The 13,285-nt window shown below is 50.9% G+C and overlaps 1 protein-coding gene across 2 annotated transcripts in view; it reads right to left on the bottom strand.

Moving 5' to 3' along the window:
* GRIK4 (glutamate ionotropic receptor kainate type subunit 4) overlaps nucleotides 1-13,285 on the bottom strand; it is a 422,274-nt gene that overhangs the window by 89,833 nt on the left and 319,156 nt on the right. For both annotated transcript variants that reach the window (XM_047693414.1, XM_047693415.1), the window contains exons 10-11: nucleotides 13,051-13,203; nucleotides 12,261-12,365 (exon numbers count right to left, since the gene is read on the bottom strand). In XM_047693414.1, the coding sequence (XP_047549370.1) occupies nucleotides 12,261-12,365; nucleotides 13,051-13,203 (258 nt within the window). The remainder of the gene's footprint in view (nucleotides 1-12,260; nucleotides 12,366-13,050; nucleotides 13,204-13,285) is intronic.

Below are 13,285 nucleotides of genomic sequence, written 5' to 3'. Positions count from 1 at the left end.
TTCTGGTGCTTCCATCCGCTACATATCACTTCAGCACTCCGCTGGTGGGGGGGGCGGGGCGGTCATCTGAAACAGCACTGGAACCAGGAACGAACCCACCAGTGTGAAAGGCATGGCAGTAAGTAGACAGCAAAAAGGACACGGGTTTACAGTACGAGGACCGAAAGCAGAAGCAGATCCTGCCCATTCTGCCTCAGCCGGGAACGTGCCTATCGCTGCCTGTTTCCACTCTTCTCTCTCTGTCCGGAGAAGCGCCCCGAGTACTGGTTCTGGGACACAGGCAGATGCTAGGGGGTAGACAGGTTTGCAAAAACGGAATCCGTCAATAAGGAGGAGACAGCTGCACTGTGCGTGGGCTCAAGTGTTGGCTCGTGCCGAGATGGGCCCAGACCTCCATCCCGAATCCCCGACCTCTGGGATAGCAAATGGCATTTGGCCCAGCCCTTACCGCTCCAGCTGCCAAGAAGAAGAGACCCACAGCCGCTATTTTCAGGGACCCTGGTGACAGATAAATACTGTCCAGGGCAGGAGCGGAGCTCAAGGTGTAGCGGCAGCTCAGACTGAAAATGCCGCCCTCCAGAGACATGCTTGGGGGACTTCCCAGGCTCTCCCACCGGCTCCCGGCTTCATTTCCCCACACAGGGCAGCGAGGGGGCTCAGATGACTTTTCCTTTTTGTGTTTCTGCTTCTCTTTTTGGACAGAAGTACTTTATAAGTTGAATAATTTCCTTTATTTACATCACTCCCTCCCTCTCACTGGTGTGATCAACAATCTCACAGACTCTCTTCTGAGCCCCTGGGGGCGGGGGGTGGACCAACGTCGGTCCGGCTCACACTGGCACGGGCCAAGTGTGCAGGAGAGCCTGGAAACAGGAAAACCCAGCTGCACATCCCTCTCCCGCCTCCCAGAAGCTAGTAGGGATTTCAAATTAGCTGCTAAGGAGAGAATTCATCAGAGCGCTCAGGCATGCCTCATATTTTTCATCTTCCAAGGAAATTACTGCCAATGAACATGCCACGGTCGGGGCAGGGAGAGCTCCTGGCTTCATTTGTTAAACTCGCCAGGTGGAGAAGTATCTTGGGAAAGCAGTTGTACTAATAACACACAACTTTGAGCTCTGAGCGGCAGATGCCAATTGAACTAATGGTTCTAATGAAGTGTCTGGGCCTGGAGGAGCCTGGCTGCTCCCTGTCTTTCAAGAGTCTGCTGGATGCTAAGCTCACAGGGAAGGCCTGAGAAGGGCCCATCGCTGCCCCCACTGGGATGCGGGGCCGCAGGGAGGTTGCGTGTGGCTGGGACTCTGGGCAGATGGAGGAGTTTTTAGTTTGGGGGCATCGGCAGCTCTCGTCGGGGCAGTGCTACATCAGGTAGGCCCTAGAAAGTTCTATCGATTCTCCCAGGAAGGGAGCCGTGACTTCTGGGCTTATCTTCACCCCACCCAGAGCCAAGCGGCATGTGGGAAGCTGCCACATGAAGAACCAGACAGAGGACAGAGGTTAGGGATGGAGAAGGAGAGAAGTAGGGGAGGGGAAGGCCACGGGGAGCCCCTCCTGCAGCAGGGAGGGCCTGGGAGGCAGAACTGAGCTCCCCAAGCACGGGCTGGCCTTCGTGGCATTCCCGCAGCGCTCTGGACTCGGAGCAGGGGTGACGTAAACACATGGCTCAGCCCTGCGTTGTCCTTGTTTCTGCCCCGAGCCAGGCTACAAGCAAGACTCCAGGAACGCTGTGCACGAAGACAGAGAAATACACACACAGGCCTCTCCAGGAGAGAGAGGGCAGGACTCAATTCTGCACAGTACGGCAGAATCCTCCAAGCACATCTACAAACGGCCTTTCATTTTGTGCTCACGATCATTTTATAAAGTCCATAAAGCAGGTATCATTAAGACCATCAGCCCTATTTTACTGGGAGGAGCGGGGGGACACAGAGGAATAGAACGCTAGGGTCGCTGCACACAGCTCCCCCTCGCCTCCCTGGGCTCACCCCCCAGCCGGCCTACCTGCCCTCAACTGCCCACACCTCTGGTCGGTGGCGTGCCCACCTCTCAGCAGAGCTGATGACGTGGGCTGCTTCATGAGACCAAATTAGCAGCTCGGCCTCTTCCAGCTCTCCCAGGCATGAGCTGGCTGAAGAGGCGCGGAGAAGAGTCACTCTGCACTGGCAAACTTCCCCAGGCTGGGCTCCGGCAGGATGCGTGATGGGGCATATTACAAGAAATATATTTAAAATGCAGCACTTTGCAACCCCGCTCCTCTGCCCAAAAGCAGCCCCCCATTTGGAAAATGTAAGTAGCTCTAATTTGTTTGCCGGCTGATGTGTGAATAAGCTTCTGCAGTCGGTGAATTTCCCATCAAAGCTGATAAGTAGGAAGTGCCAGTGGTTTGGGAGAAAGAACCAGATGCAAGAGGGCCGGGGAGACAGGAGGAGAGAGGGTCCTTCAGGCCACACCCGTCCAAAGCCAGCTCATCTGCCCCTCGGCTGTCTGTCATCTGGGGGGTGGCCAGGAAAGCCAGATGCCCTCCTGGGAGGAGGGATGGAAAAGCACGTTAATTCACTTACAGACGGTACTGCTCTGGGGGAAGGGAAAGATGTGTATGGTGATTCGGGGCACCTCCCATTTCACAGCTTCAAATTTCAGTTGCCAACACAGAGGCTTGTCATAGGAACCCTCTCTTTGAACAAACTGGGGAAAGGTAGCTTTTAGAGAGCCATCACAACAAACTCCTAGGTCCCCAGGGCTCCGGCATCCCTGCTGGATGTGAGCTCCTCAGGGCTGGAGTCACAGGTCTGGGGTGCTCCCTGCACACTCCCCAGGCCCTGGCATCTGGCTCTGCACACACCCCAGTCCCTTCTTTGCTGGTGCATTGCTTTCTGCAGGCCTGTGCTGAGTCCCACTCTTGGAAGGGCAGGGCTGGCTTTGCTCTCAAGGATGAGGGTCAGAAAACCCACAGCAGAGGCAGAGCGTCCAAGCCCCACGGCACCGGAGGAGGCTTGAAGGTAAGCAGGGCCCGGTGTATGATGGCTTCACTGGGGAGCTGCCATTTCATTCTGGGAGCAAATGGGGCCACGAGGGGTCTTAGGCCCTGGAGTGACACACGCCTATCCACGTTCTCCGGAGGGAGACCTAGACCCGTTGTCCCTTCAGGGCTCCTCCGGCTCTAAGAATCTATGACATTTGAGGAGACATCAGCTATTTCAAACCTCAGACCAATTCCCCTTCTCCCGGCTCCTTAATTAAAAGGAAGACGCAAATGACTTCTCAGTAACCTTCAAAGCAGCCCCCATCCTCTCCCAGAGAACTGCCTGCCATCCCAGAATTTCTTCATTAAAGGCAAAGTGCTCACTGGTTTGCTGGCTCATGGGGAATGGCCCACCGAGCAGCCTCCCCAGCCAGCCCATCCTTGTCAGCTCTGTCCCCCAGCCAGTGAGCTGGCACTCGAGGCTGCTGATTTCCAGCAATCAAACCCCCGCTCCGGCGCTCTGAGCCAGGCTCCGCAAAGGCAGCTTCAAAGGATCTGCATATTTATGGTAAACTCCTTCCTCAAATTGAAAATGTATTAGACAGCAGCAATCAGGACACTCTCAGAGCAGCGTCCCCCACTCCACCCGGGAACCTGTCTGAGCCTTAATGGCTGTTCTCGTTAGCACATGGACCAGCGCTGTCACAGAGGCTCATGATGGGAGGGGCTGGGCCAAAGGGCACAGAGGCCGGGCAGGGCTTCTCCACGGAGGGGAGACCCCCTCTTCACTGCTCCCCCAATGCCACCTGCAGGCAATGGCAGCACAGACTCTCATGTGACAGGGTCTTTCTAGAGTTTTCTGTTGTTCTATGTTTGTTTGCTTTTGAAGTGGGGAAAAGGGTCTGGAGGTGGGGACAGGAGGGGATCCTACCAACAGTTCTGTTAAGATCGCCGTCAATGCAACAGAATTTGTTTGCTGATGTCCCCGGCCACAGAGAGCCACGGCGAGAAATGTAGCTGGCTTCCTTCACACGGCTCGGGGGTGCTGCTAAAGCAAGTTCTACCACCACAAACACTGCCCAATCCCAGACTTCCCCCACGGGGGGCCGGCGTGCCTGTGTGCGGGCTTGTCGAGGAAGGCGGCAGGAGAGGAAATTCGAGAGAGGCAGGCTGTCCTCCCAGCAACTGGTGGGACCCGCAGGAACTCAGGAAGTTGGAGCTGGATTCTCTGAACCTTCTGGAGGACATGGGACCCCTGAGTTCTTGGTTGGCGAGGGTGACTCACAAAAGCCATCTGGCTCGTCCCCCTGCCTCGTTAGAACTACACTCAAGTCATTCCAGAGAACCAGCCCTTTGAAAAGCTGAGTTTATATCAGCTTTGGAAAAAGAAACATGGCCATCAGTTCTCAAGGCTTTTTCTTCGCCCACTCTTGGCCAGATCTGCGTATCTCTCCATCTCCATGGGAACAGACTTAAGTACACAAGTGGTCTAAGGGAGGGTTGGCTCAGAGATGGTTTCTGTGAAAAGTTCACGTGAAAATAACCTTGCATAGTTTGGGGGCAAGGGTGCAAGTAGAACAAGTAATTGACCCCAACGTCCAGAGTTCTGAATGAATCAAAGATTCGGATGCTAATTCCAGTACGCAAGCTAATGTGGTGAATGGAAATTTAGCATTTGAGAGCCAGTGCTCTCAGCCCGATCCCATTTTACCCCATCTGGAGTGTGGTCCTCAATTTGGGCTTTGTGTTTCAATGGAGACCTAAACAAACCCAAAAGCATCAAAGGTGTGAGGTCTGGGGGCCATGTTATATTGGGAACAGCTATGGGCTGCTGTTGGCGGAAGGAAAGATATCAGAGGCTCATTAGGGTAATCATTGACTACAATTTTTGCCCTTCCCCAAAGATTATGAGCTCCTGAAGGGACCATGACTCATGTATATTGCATTCCCCACCCTGGACACAGAGAAGGTGCTCCAACAGTGTTATGTGAAATTTCAGGAAGAAGTGAATAAATGAAGAAAAATCAAACTATTTTCAAATATTTGAAGAGTTCGTAAAAAGAACACAAAGTGGGCCATTGCAGCTGCTTCAGAAGGCAGAATGAGGAGGCAGATTTTGACCCTTTGCCTGAAAGATCTGGGAATATATCCTTTGAGAGGTAGTGAACTCCCCAGCCCGGGGAAGGCTCAAGGAGAGGCTGGGTGGCCGCTTCTCTCGGGGACATTATGAAAAACATTCTTGCACTGGGATGGAAGCTTAGACTAGAGGCCTCCGAGGTCTCTCCCAACGCGTCCTGGGGCCCAGATGCAGAGTCGAAAGACCATGGACTTTGAAGATAGCCTGGCCTGGACTCAGGTAAGCCTGGAACTTACTAGCTGTGTGGAGGTGGACACATTACTTTATCTCTCTCTGCCTCAGTTTCTTTGCCTGCAAGATGGAGAGAGTAGCCTTTATGTATGGCTGATACAAGATGGGAAATTTTAAATATCTACATACACCACTCTGCATGGGGCATCACGGAGGAGACCTACTTATTATCTCATTATGTCAGCACAGCCAACATTCTACCTAGCCACAGGAAAGCAGAAGAGAGTACCATGCAAATCTAGTTTCATTAATCCTCGGGTTTAACAAGGCCAAATGCTGAGGAGTTACCACCTTCACACGGGAAGAAAACTGAGGTATCCCCATTGTGACGCACAGGGATCCAATAGGAAAAGTGAGATCTGCATCTTTAGCGAGGGATGTCAGGCCTCCATGCCTCAGCCCTCCTTCTCCCAAAGGCTTACTTAGAGCCTATTAAAGCCCTTTCCGATCCTCAGATGAAAGGTGTGCTCATCCTACTACAGCCCTAAGAAAGTAACTTGGGGGCTGCTCAGAATCTCTGATCTTTAGACTAAGTTAAATGAAGGAAATTAAGGGCCCTCTCATGCTCTGCTTCTTTCTTTGTTCTCCTTGTTTCTTCAGAATCTGATTTATCGGGGCGCCTGGGTGGCTCACTGGGTTAAAGCCTCTGCCTTCGGCTCGGGTCATGATCCCAGGGTCCTGCGATGGAGCCCCGTGTGGGGTTCTCTGCTCAGCAGGGAGCCTGCTTCCCTTCCTCTCTCTCTGCCTGCCTCTCGGCCTAATTGTGATCTCTGTCTGTCAAATGAATAAATAAAATCTTTAAAAAAAAAAACTTTATGAAAAAAAGAATCTGATTTATCCAGAATGAAGAAGGGAGATTATACTATTCCAGTGCGATCCAGGACAACTTCTGGGGAACGGAAAGGGAGAATATGGGCTGGAGAAGGGAGAGCTCACATAGGCGGAACAAGAGGATGGCCTTGGGGAACCCTGAAGCAATACCATTGACCTCTGGGCCCATAAATAAGCAACTGGGAGACGGTCCAGCTTCAGAAATACCACTTATGGGACACTCTAGGGAACATTTCCCCCAAAACAGTCTCCAATGGGAGCTCCACAGAATTCCAAGATGGAAAACCCTCTCCAAACAGAATCAAAATAGTAATTCTTTTAATGGTAAAAAATAACCCTCAATTCTGAAAGACTATTTTTAAAATGGTAATAATCCCTTAATCAGCCACCAGCAGGGAATATGGCAATTTGGTTCAGACATTTTACCAATTACAACCCACTGGGTCCCTGTGTGGTGCTTTCTAAATAATCAAAACCAGCTCTTAATAGCCACTCGCCCAGACGGGAAGAGAAAGAACAAAACCAAATCTGAAGGAGAAGACACCATTACTAAAGAAAGCCCAGCCCAGCAGGTCATGGGGGGCAGGTGACAGCAAAGCAATAGACCTGAGTAAAGTGTTTTGATTTGGGAGCTCAGGGATTCCAAGAAAGTGAGCAAAAGCCAAGAGCAGGAGGTCCAAGAGCATGGGCTTTGGAATTGGACAAGCCTGAGGGTGAATTTTAGCTCTGCCCAAAGTCTTTGCTAATAGCAAACTTGGGTCAAGTTCCTTATCTTCCTGGAGCATCAATTTCCTTATGTGTGATGTGGGGGTTTATCCACCTTCAAGGGCAGCTCCCCATGTCAGACGGGATCTGTGCCAAGGGCCCATGTGGTGTCTGATCCACAACAGGTACTCAAGAGATGTTACTGCCTCTGTTTCTGGTTGCTCCCCCTTCCCGGGCCAGCACAACCTTGGATGGCATTGGAAGAATATTCAAGCAGAGCTACTGACTTTCCTCCCACCCTGGAAAAGAAGCCCAAGTAATTATCACTCCCCAAACCATTTCTTCATCCTATAATAATCAGGGGAAGGACACCTATCAAGAGGCAAAGATTGGGCTGGTGATTGAGATGGGACCTGGGGACCAGAGCTGCAGAGCTCTGTCTGTGCCCATGATACAACTTGCACGGTATTCATGGGTATTCACAGAGCCTGAGCGAGACAGGGAAGTAGCAGGACAGTCACCAGATCTGTTGAAGAAAAATGGGTAATAAAGGGGATTACCGCAATCCACTTTATAAATCCAATCAAGAATGAGTGTCCCTGGAGAAAAAGGAACCCTCGTGCACTGTTGGTGGGAATGCAAACTGGTGCAGCCACTCTGGAAAACAGTATGAAGCTTCCTTAAAAAGTTAAAAATAGAGCTACCCTACGATCCAATTATCGCACTACTGGGTATTTACCCAAAGGACACAAATACATTAATTCAGAGGGAGACATGGACCCCGATGTTTATAGCAGCATTATCTGCAATAGCCAGCTTATGGAAGCAGCCCAAGTGTCCATCCAATGACGAATGGATAAAAAAGATGTGATAATAAAGAATATTACTCAGCCATAAAAAAGAATGAAAGCCTGCCATTTGCAATGACATGGATGGATCTGGAGAGTATTACGCTAAGTGAAATCAGTCAGAGAAAAACAAATACCGTATGACCTCAGGCATATGTGGAATTTAGGGAACAAAACAAACAAGCCAAGGGGGGAAAAAAAGAGACAATGGGGGGCAAACCAAGAAACAGACTCTTAACTACAGAGAGCAAACTGCTGGTCACCAGAAAGGGGTGGGGTGGGGGGAGGGGTGAATAGGTGATGGGGACGAAGGAGGGCACTGGTCTTGATGAGCCCCAGATGACAGAGGGACGTGCTGAGTCACTATTTGTACACCTGAAACTAATATCACATTGCATGTTAACTAATTGGTATTAAAATAAAAACTTAGAAAAATGTGTGTCCCTTAGGGTAGCTGAAGACCAGAAATGCCTTCGTCTTTGATGGACTCCTGGGCTCAGAAAGATGGAGGTGGGCTATGGGGAGGTCAAGAGGAAATTCTATGCACAGAGGGCACTATTTGTCAAAACACAGCCTATGGCCTCCCTGTACTGTAATTGGCTCTCTGGGTGCCAGACAAGAATATGCAGACCTACGCAAGGCACCCCATTTTACTGACTCAGAATTTACAGCTGTGGAGCCTGGGAATATACGATTACGGCAAGCACTTGGGCCATTCCTCTGCATGTCTGGCTTGGAGACACCCTACCTACACCAACCTTGTATGCAGCTGAAAAAGGACCAATAGCTGTGGTTCAGGACGCCGCAGACCAGAATCCCCTGATGGGCTGGGCTGAGGTGAGGTGAGCTGAGCTGGGCTGAGCTGGGCTAGGCTGGGCTGAGCTGGGCTGGGCTATACTGGGCTGAGCTGGGCTGGGCTATACTGGACTGCCCTGGGCTGGGCTGGGCTGGGCTGAGCTGGGTCCTGGATGCTGGCAATGCTATTTCTTCCCAGCCTGAGTAGTACCTACTGGATAAGCAGAGTTAAAGGAAAGAGGTACTTTGAGCCTAATCAGCTGTCATTCAAGCAGAAGATGGGGTCAGAGCCTCCAACCAACTCTGCCACTGCAGGTGTTGCCTGGTGGGAGGGGGCTGGAAGGAGGCACCTTCAGGGCAGCGCTCTGAACGCAGGCGTGAAGTCCAATGGGGAGATGTTCAGAGCCTGGGACTGAACCTTCTGTGGAGTGCGTCTGGGGCTGGGCATGAGCGTTATGTTCTCCTAACTACGTCTTCCCCATGATTATCCCCATGTGCTTCATTTCCTTACCCTTTCTAATTTTTCCTATAGCACTGATCAGTACTGACACTGTATTATGTATGGATATGTTTGCCATTGTTTGTCTCATACTATAATATAGGCCCCAGGAAAGCAGACACTTTGCCCATTCTTTAAAGCCTGTGCTTAGACAAAAGTCAGGACCATAGTGGGCACAACAGGTATTTACTGAACACAGGAATGAACGTTCTTCATTTTGCAGCCCCTGAGCATACTGGGGCTCCCAGAAGTCCGCCTGGCAATTTCCCTACAGGCTGGAGGCTTCCTTTGTTCAGGTAATTAGGAGCCCAAGGGCATGATCTGAGCTTCCTACCCCCAAACTGCACTTATTATTTTCCCGTGTCCCCTGACTGTGAGCTCTCTCAGGGCCAGGGACTGTGCCTTCTATAGCTTGCTTTCTTCAGAGCCCAGCACAGTACCTGACAGAAGGAAGCGGTGTCATTTCTACATCAAAGAGTGGAAATGTTACAGCTACTAGGGAAAATCGCATAGAAAAAGGGAGGTGTGCTGACCCTTGAGGGTCAAATCCACACTTGTAAGGACTTGCTTCTTCTGCGTAAATGTTCAGTCGGGGAAGCCAGAACTCGCACTCATACTGAGCACGTGCTCATCGGTTGGTTAGAGAAATGAGATGACCATTCGGTGATACTCTAGCCCAGCGTTTTCTGGCTATCTACCTAACCTTGGACTCTCTCCTTTTATCTTGTTGTTTTCCAAGAAAGGTAACATGGTGTCGTGGCCTAGCATAATCACTGTCCTTCCAGAAGGAAGGGCTGAACCGGAGCCCCTCAGACACGGGGACAGAGTGACAGGACATGGGTGTGGCCAGGACTCATCAGTGTAGTCTAGGGTTTCGTTGGGCTCCCCCTGCGTGCTCAGTGACCACATCAGTTCCTGGACCCTACCCGAGGTCTATCCAATGGGACCCTTGTACAGTGGAGTCTAAAAACCTGTGTTTTGAAGAAATTACCGAGGTGATGTTGAGGCATGATTTGTCTGTCATAACGGTTAAGAAGGCGAGCTTCAGAATCAGAGATGTTTGGGTTCAAAACCAGCTACCATGCTAACTGTTCAAGGCCAGGTCCGGCCGCCTCTATGAGCATTCCTTTCCTCACTTATAAAATAGGCATTAAAAAAAAGTACCTATCACCGACTACCAACTAAGAAGAACAAACCCTAACTAAGATGGAACAAATAACCTGCATAGTCCTATAACCATTTCAGAAATTGAATTTGTAATTTAAAGGTTCCCGAAAAACAAATCTCCAGGCCCAGATGGCTTCCCTGGAGTGTGTCACCAAACATTTAGAGAAGAATTAATGGCAGTTGTATACAACTTATTCCAGAACACAGAAGAGAAAGAGAACACTTCTTTATTCATTTTGTGAAGCCAGAGCCCTGATACCTAAAGCAGACAAAAGGAATAAAAAAATTAAGTAAAAAACCCTTCAAGCCCAAGGCAGTAACTGCCCAGAACATAGATGTTAAATCCTCAACAAAATATTAGCAAACCAAATCCAACAATGCCTATAGATTATACACTCTGTCCGAGTGGGATTTATTCCAGGGGTGTGACACTGGTTAAACATTTGAAAACCAATTAATATAATCCACCATATGATCATGCTAAAGAAGAAAAGTAATATGATTCTACCTGTTGACCCAGACAGAGCACTTGACAGAATTTAACCCCCATGTTCATGGCAAAAATCCTCAGGAAGTGAGAAAGAGAAGGGAACGCCCTCAACTTGATAAAGAACATCTACAGAGCACCAGGGCCAGCAGCACATTTAATGGTGGAAGGCCAGAGTGTTCCCCCTAAGATCAGAAACAACTTATCAATATTGAACGCTGATGTTCTAGCCACTGAGCCGGACAAGAAAAGGAAATAGATGGTATCCAGATTAACTGTCTCTATGCGCAGATGACAAACAAATAAAATGAAAATAAATGGAAAGCACCTAGTCTGTAAGGTTAAATGAGAAAACACATAGGACACAACCAATATGGTTTATGGCTGGTGGTAAGAGCTTAGGAAGCGCTAAGCTGCTCTGTGATGATGATGATGATGATGATGATGATGGAGGAAGAGGAAAGGAAGGGGAAGAGGAGGTGGAGGAGGGCAAAGAATCTGGATAACCTTGAGGAAAGGTGACTGTAGCCCCTTCCGGGCCACATTCCTGTGCTCAGCTACTCTGATAGCCGGAAGCCCTCCAGTGCGACTGGTTCCTGCTATAATTAGTTCATCAGTTCCGATTTCTCTGGCTTTTCTAAGGCTGGAGGAGGGCTAGCTTAAGAATAGGGGGTTGAGGGGCACCTGGGTGGCTCAGTGGGTTAAGCCCCTGCCTTCGGCTCAGGTCATGATCCCAGGTCCTGGGTTCGAGCCCCGCATCGGGCTTTCTGCTCAGCAGGGAGCCTGCTTCCTCCTCTCTCTCTGCCTGCCTCTCTGCCTACTTGTGATTTCTCTCTGTCAAATAAATAAATAAAATCTTTAAAAAAAAAAAAGAAAAAAAAAAAAAGAATAGGGGGTTGATTATCTAGATGACGGGGCAGTTGGGAGACCTTCAGGGAGGCACCTGGAGGGGCTGTCCGGATCCCTGTCTCCGCTGATGTGAGAGGACCGGACAGAGGGAGAATGAGCTCGTGGAAAAAGGAGGGAGCAGTGGGGGGTTGAAAAGGAGCTTCAGAGGACCGAGCTATCCAGAGCTGATAGGAGAAGATAGGTACCAGACAGGAAGGGAGGTCTGTGACCAGCATGGGGTGAGCGTGGGTCAGTCAGGAAAGAGCCAGCAGGAGGGAGCTGCCCGTCCACTCCAACACCAAAGGGACCCAGTTGGTTCCTTCCCTGCGCGCTTTTGGGAGTCTGATGCTGGTTCCAGCGTTAGAGTGAAACTCAGGGAGTAGAATAATTCAAAATGGTGGGCATGGCCTGGGAATTTCTTCTTTATGTGATACCCTCTTGCCCTCCTTCCCCTACAGAGCATGATGACCTCCTTCTTGGTATTCTGCTGGGGCTGCAGTCCCTGACCCACACTAGCTGATTTGGTGGCCAGAAGTGGGGGAGGCTGGCACATGCCGGGAGCCATGCATAGGAGGCAACCTGTAGCTCCTGGCAATAACTGAGAGCAGGGGCCATTCTGGGTGCCAAGGAGATATGGGATGGGAGGGTTGGGGACGCAGAAGGGAACAATGAGGAAGGATGGGCCATCATGGCTGTGGAGCCAGACTTACCTGCCGAAAACCATTCCTGGTGAACTGTAAGATTTTCAAGGCATAGTTGGACCTCTGGCCTTTGCTGTTGAATTCAATGTGGCCGGTGAGACCTTCCAATTCTACCTGTCCAAGAGAGAGTGAGTTACAGCACAAAATAGGGCCCGTGTTCCACTTGGCTCTAAGCATTCCACACACGGGCTATTTAAGGATGCCTGAAAGAAAGCAGACCATCAAGGTCCATTCTCCTGTCTCTCAACCATAGGATCTTGTGACTACAAATGCGATGTTTCTGGAATGAATTCAGACTTGGCTGGGGCTGGAGTCAAAGAAGGATGCCCCACACCCAAGGACCGCACATAAACCAACACAGTGCCAAGATGGCGGCCTGCACTCCAGTTCTCCTGTGTTCCTCCCCAGGGTGCTTGCTGTTAACAGAATCTATCCTCTTTGGGCAGCTGCTCACCCACCTTTGGGTCTGCAGGGAGTCAGGAAACCCCTGACTCTAAATGCAAAACCCACTCTGCACCAGGCTTCTCTGACAGGAGAGGTCTTCTTGGTGGGCTAGAGATCCATGTCCATCCCCCTAGGAGAGACACAGCTAGAGACACGGCCAGGAAAGCCAGCTCCAGACTATGCCTCCTAAGTGGGGCGTCAGGGATCAGGGAACAACGGTGGCCCACGGTGCAGGGAATGGTGTCACCGCGGATGGCTGTTTTATCCGGAGCTGGGATATTCCGAGGACGACTGGAGGCGCAGGGTGGCGAGCGGAGCATCCCACCCCCACTGCGGGGCCCCAGCGGCCCCTCACCATACGCAGGTAGTTCATGAGGCTGGTGCCGTGCTGCCAGATCTGGGCCGAGCCGCAGGACAGAGGCTTCACGCCGATCTCCTGGCTGCGGTTGAGCTCCTGCACGGCAGTGACCACGGCGTAGACAGCGTCAAACAGCAGGGCCGAGGACAGCTGGGAGGGGGCGGACGGCAGGCAGGAGGGCAGTGGCGGGGGGGCCCAGGGAGAATGAGGGATGGGTGTGAAGGGGATGGGG

This window comes from Lutra lutra, chromosome 10, assembly GCF_902655055.1.
Source record: "Lutra lutra chromosome 10, mLutLut1.2, whole genome shotgun sequence".
NCBI classification, from domain to species: domain Eukaryota; kingdom Metazoa; phylum Chordata; class Mammalia; order Carnivora; family Mustelidae; genus Lutra; species Lutra lutra.
The sequence above is the reverse complement of the archived record's forward strand: the minus strand, read 5'-3'. Positions and strand labels throughout refer to the sequence as shown.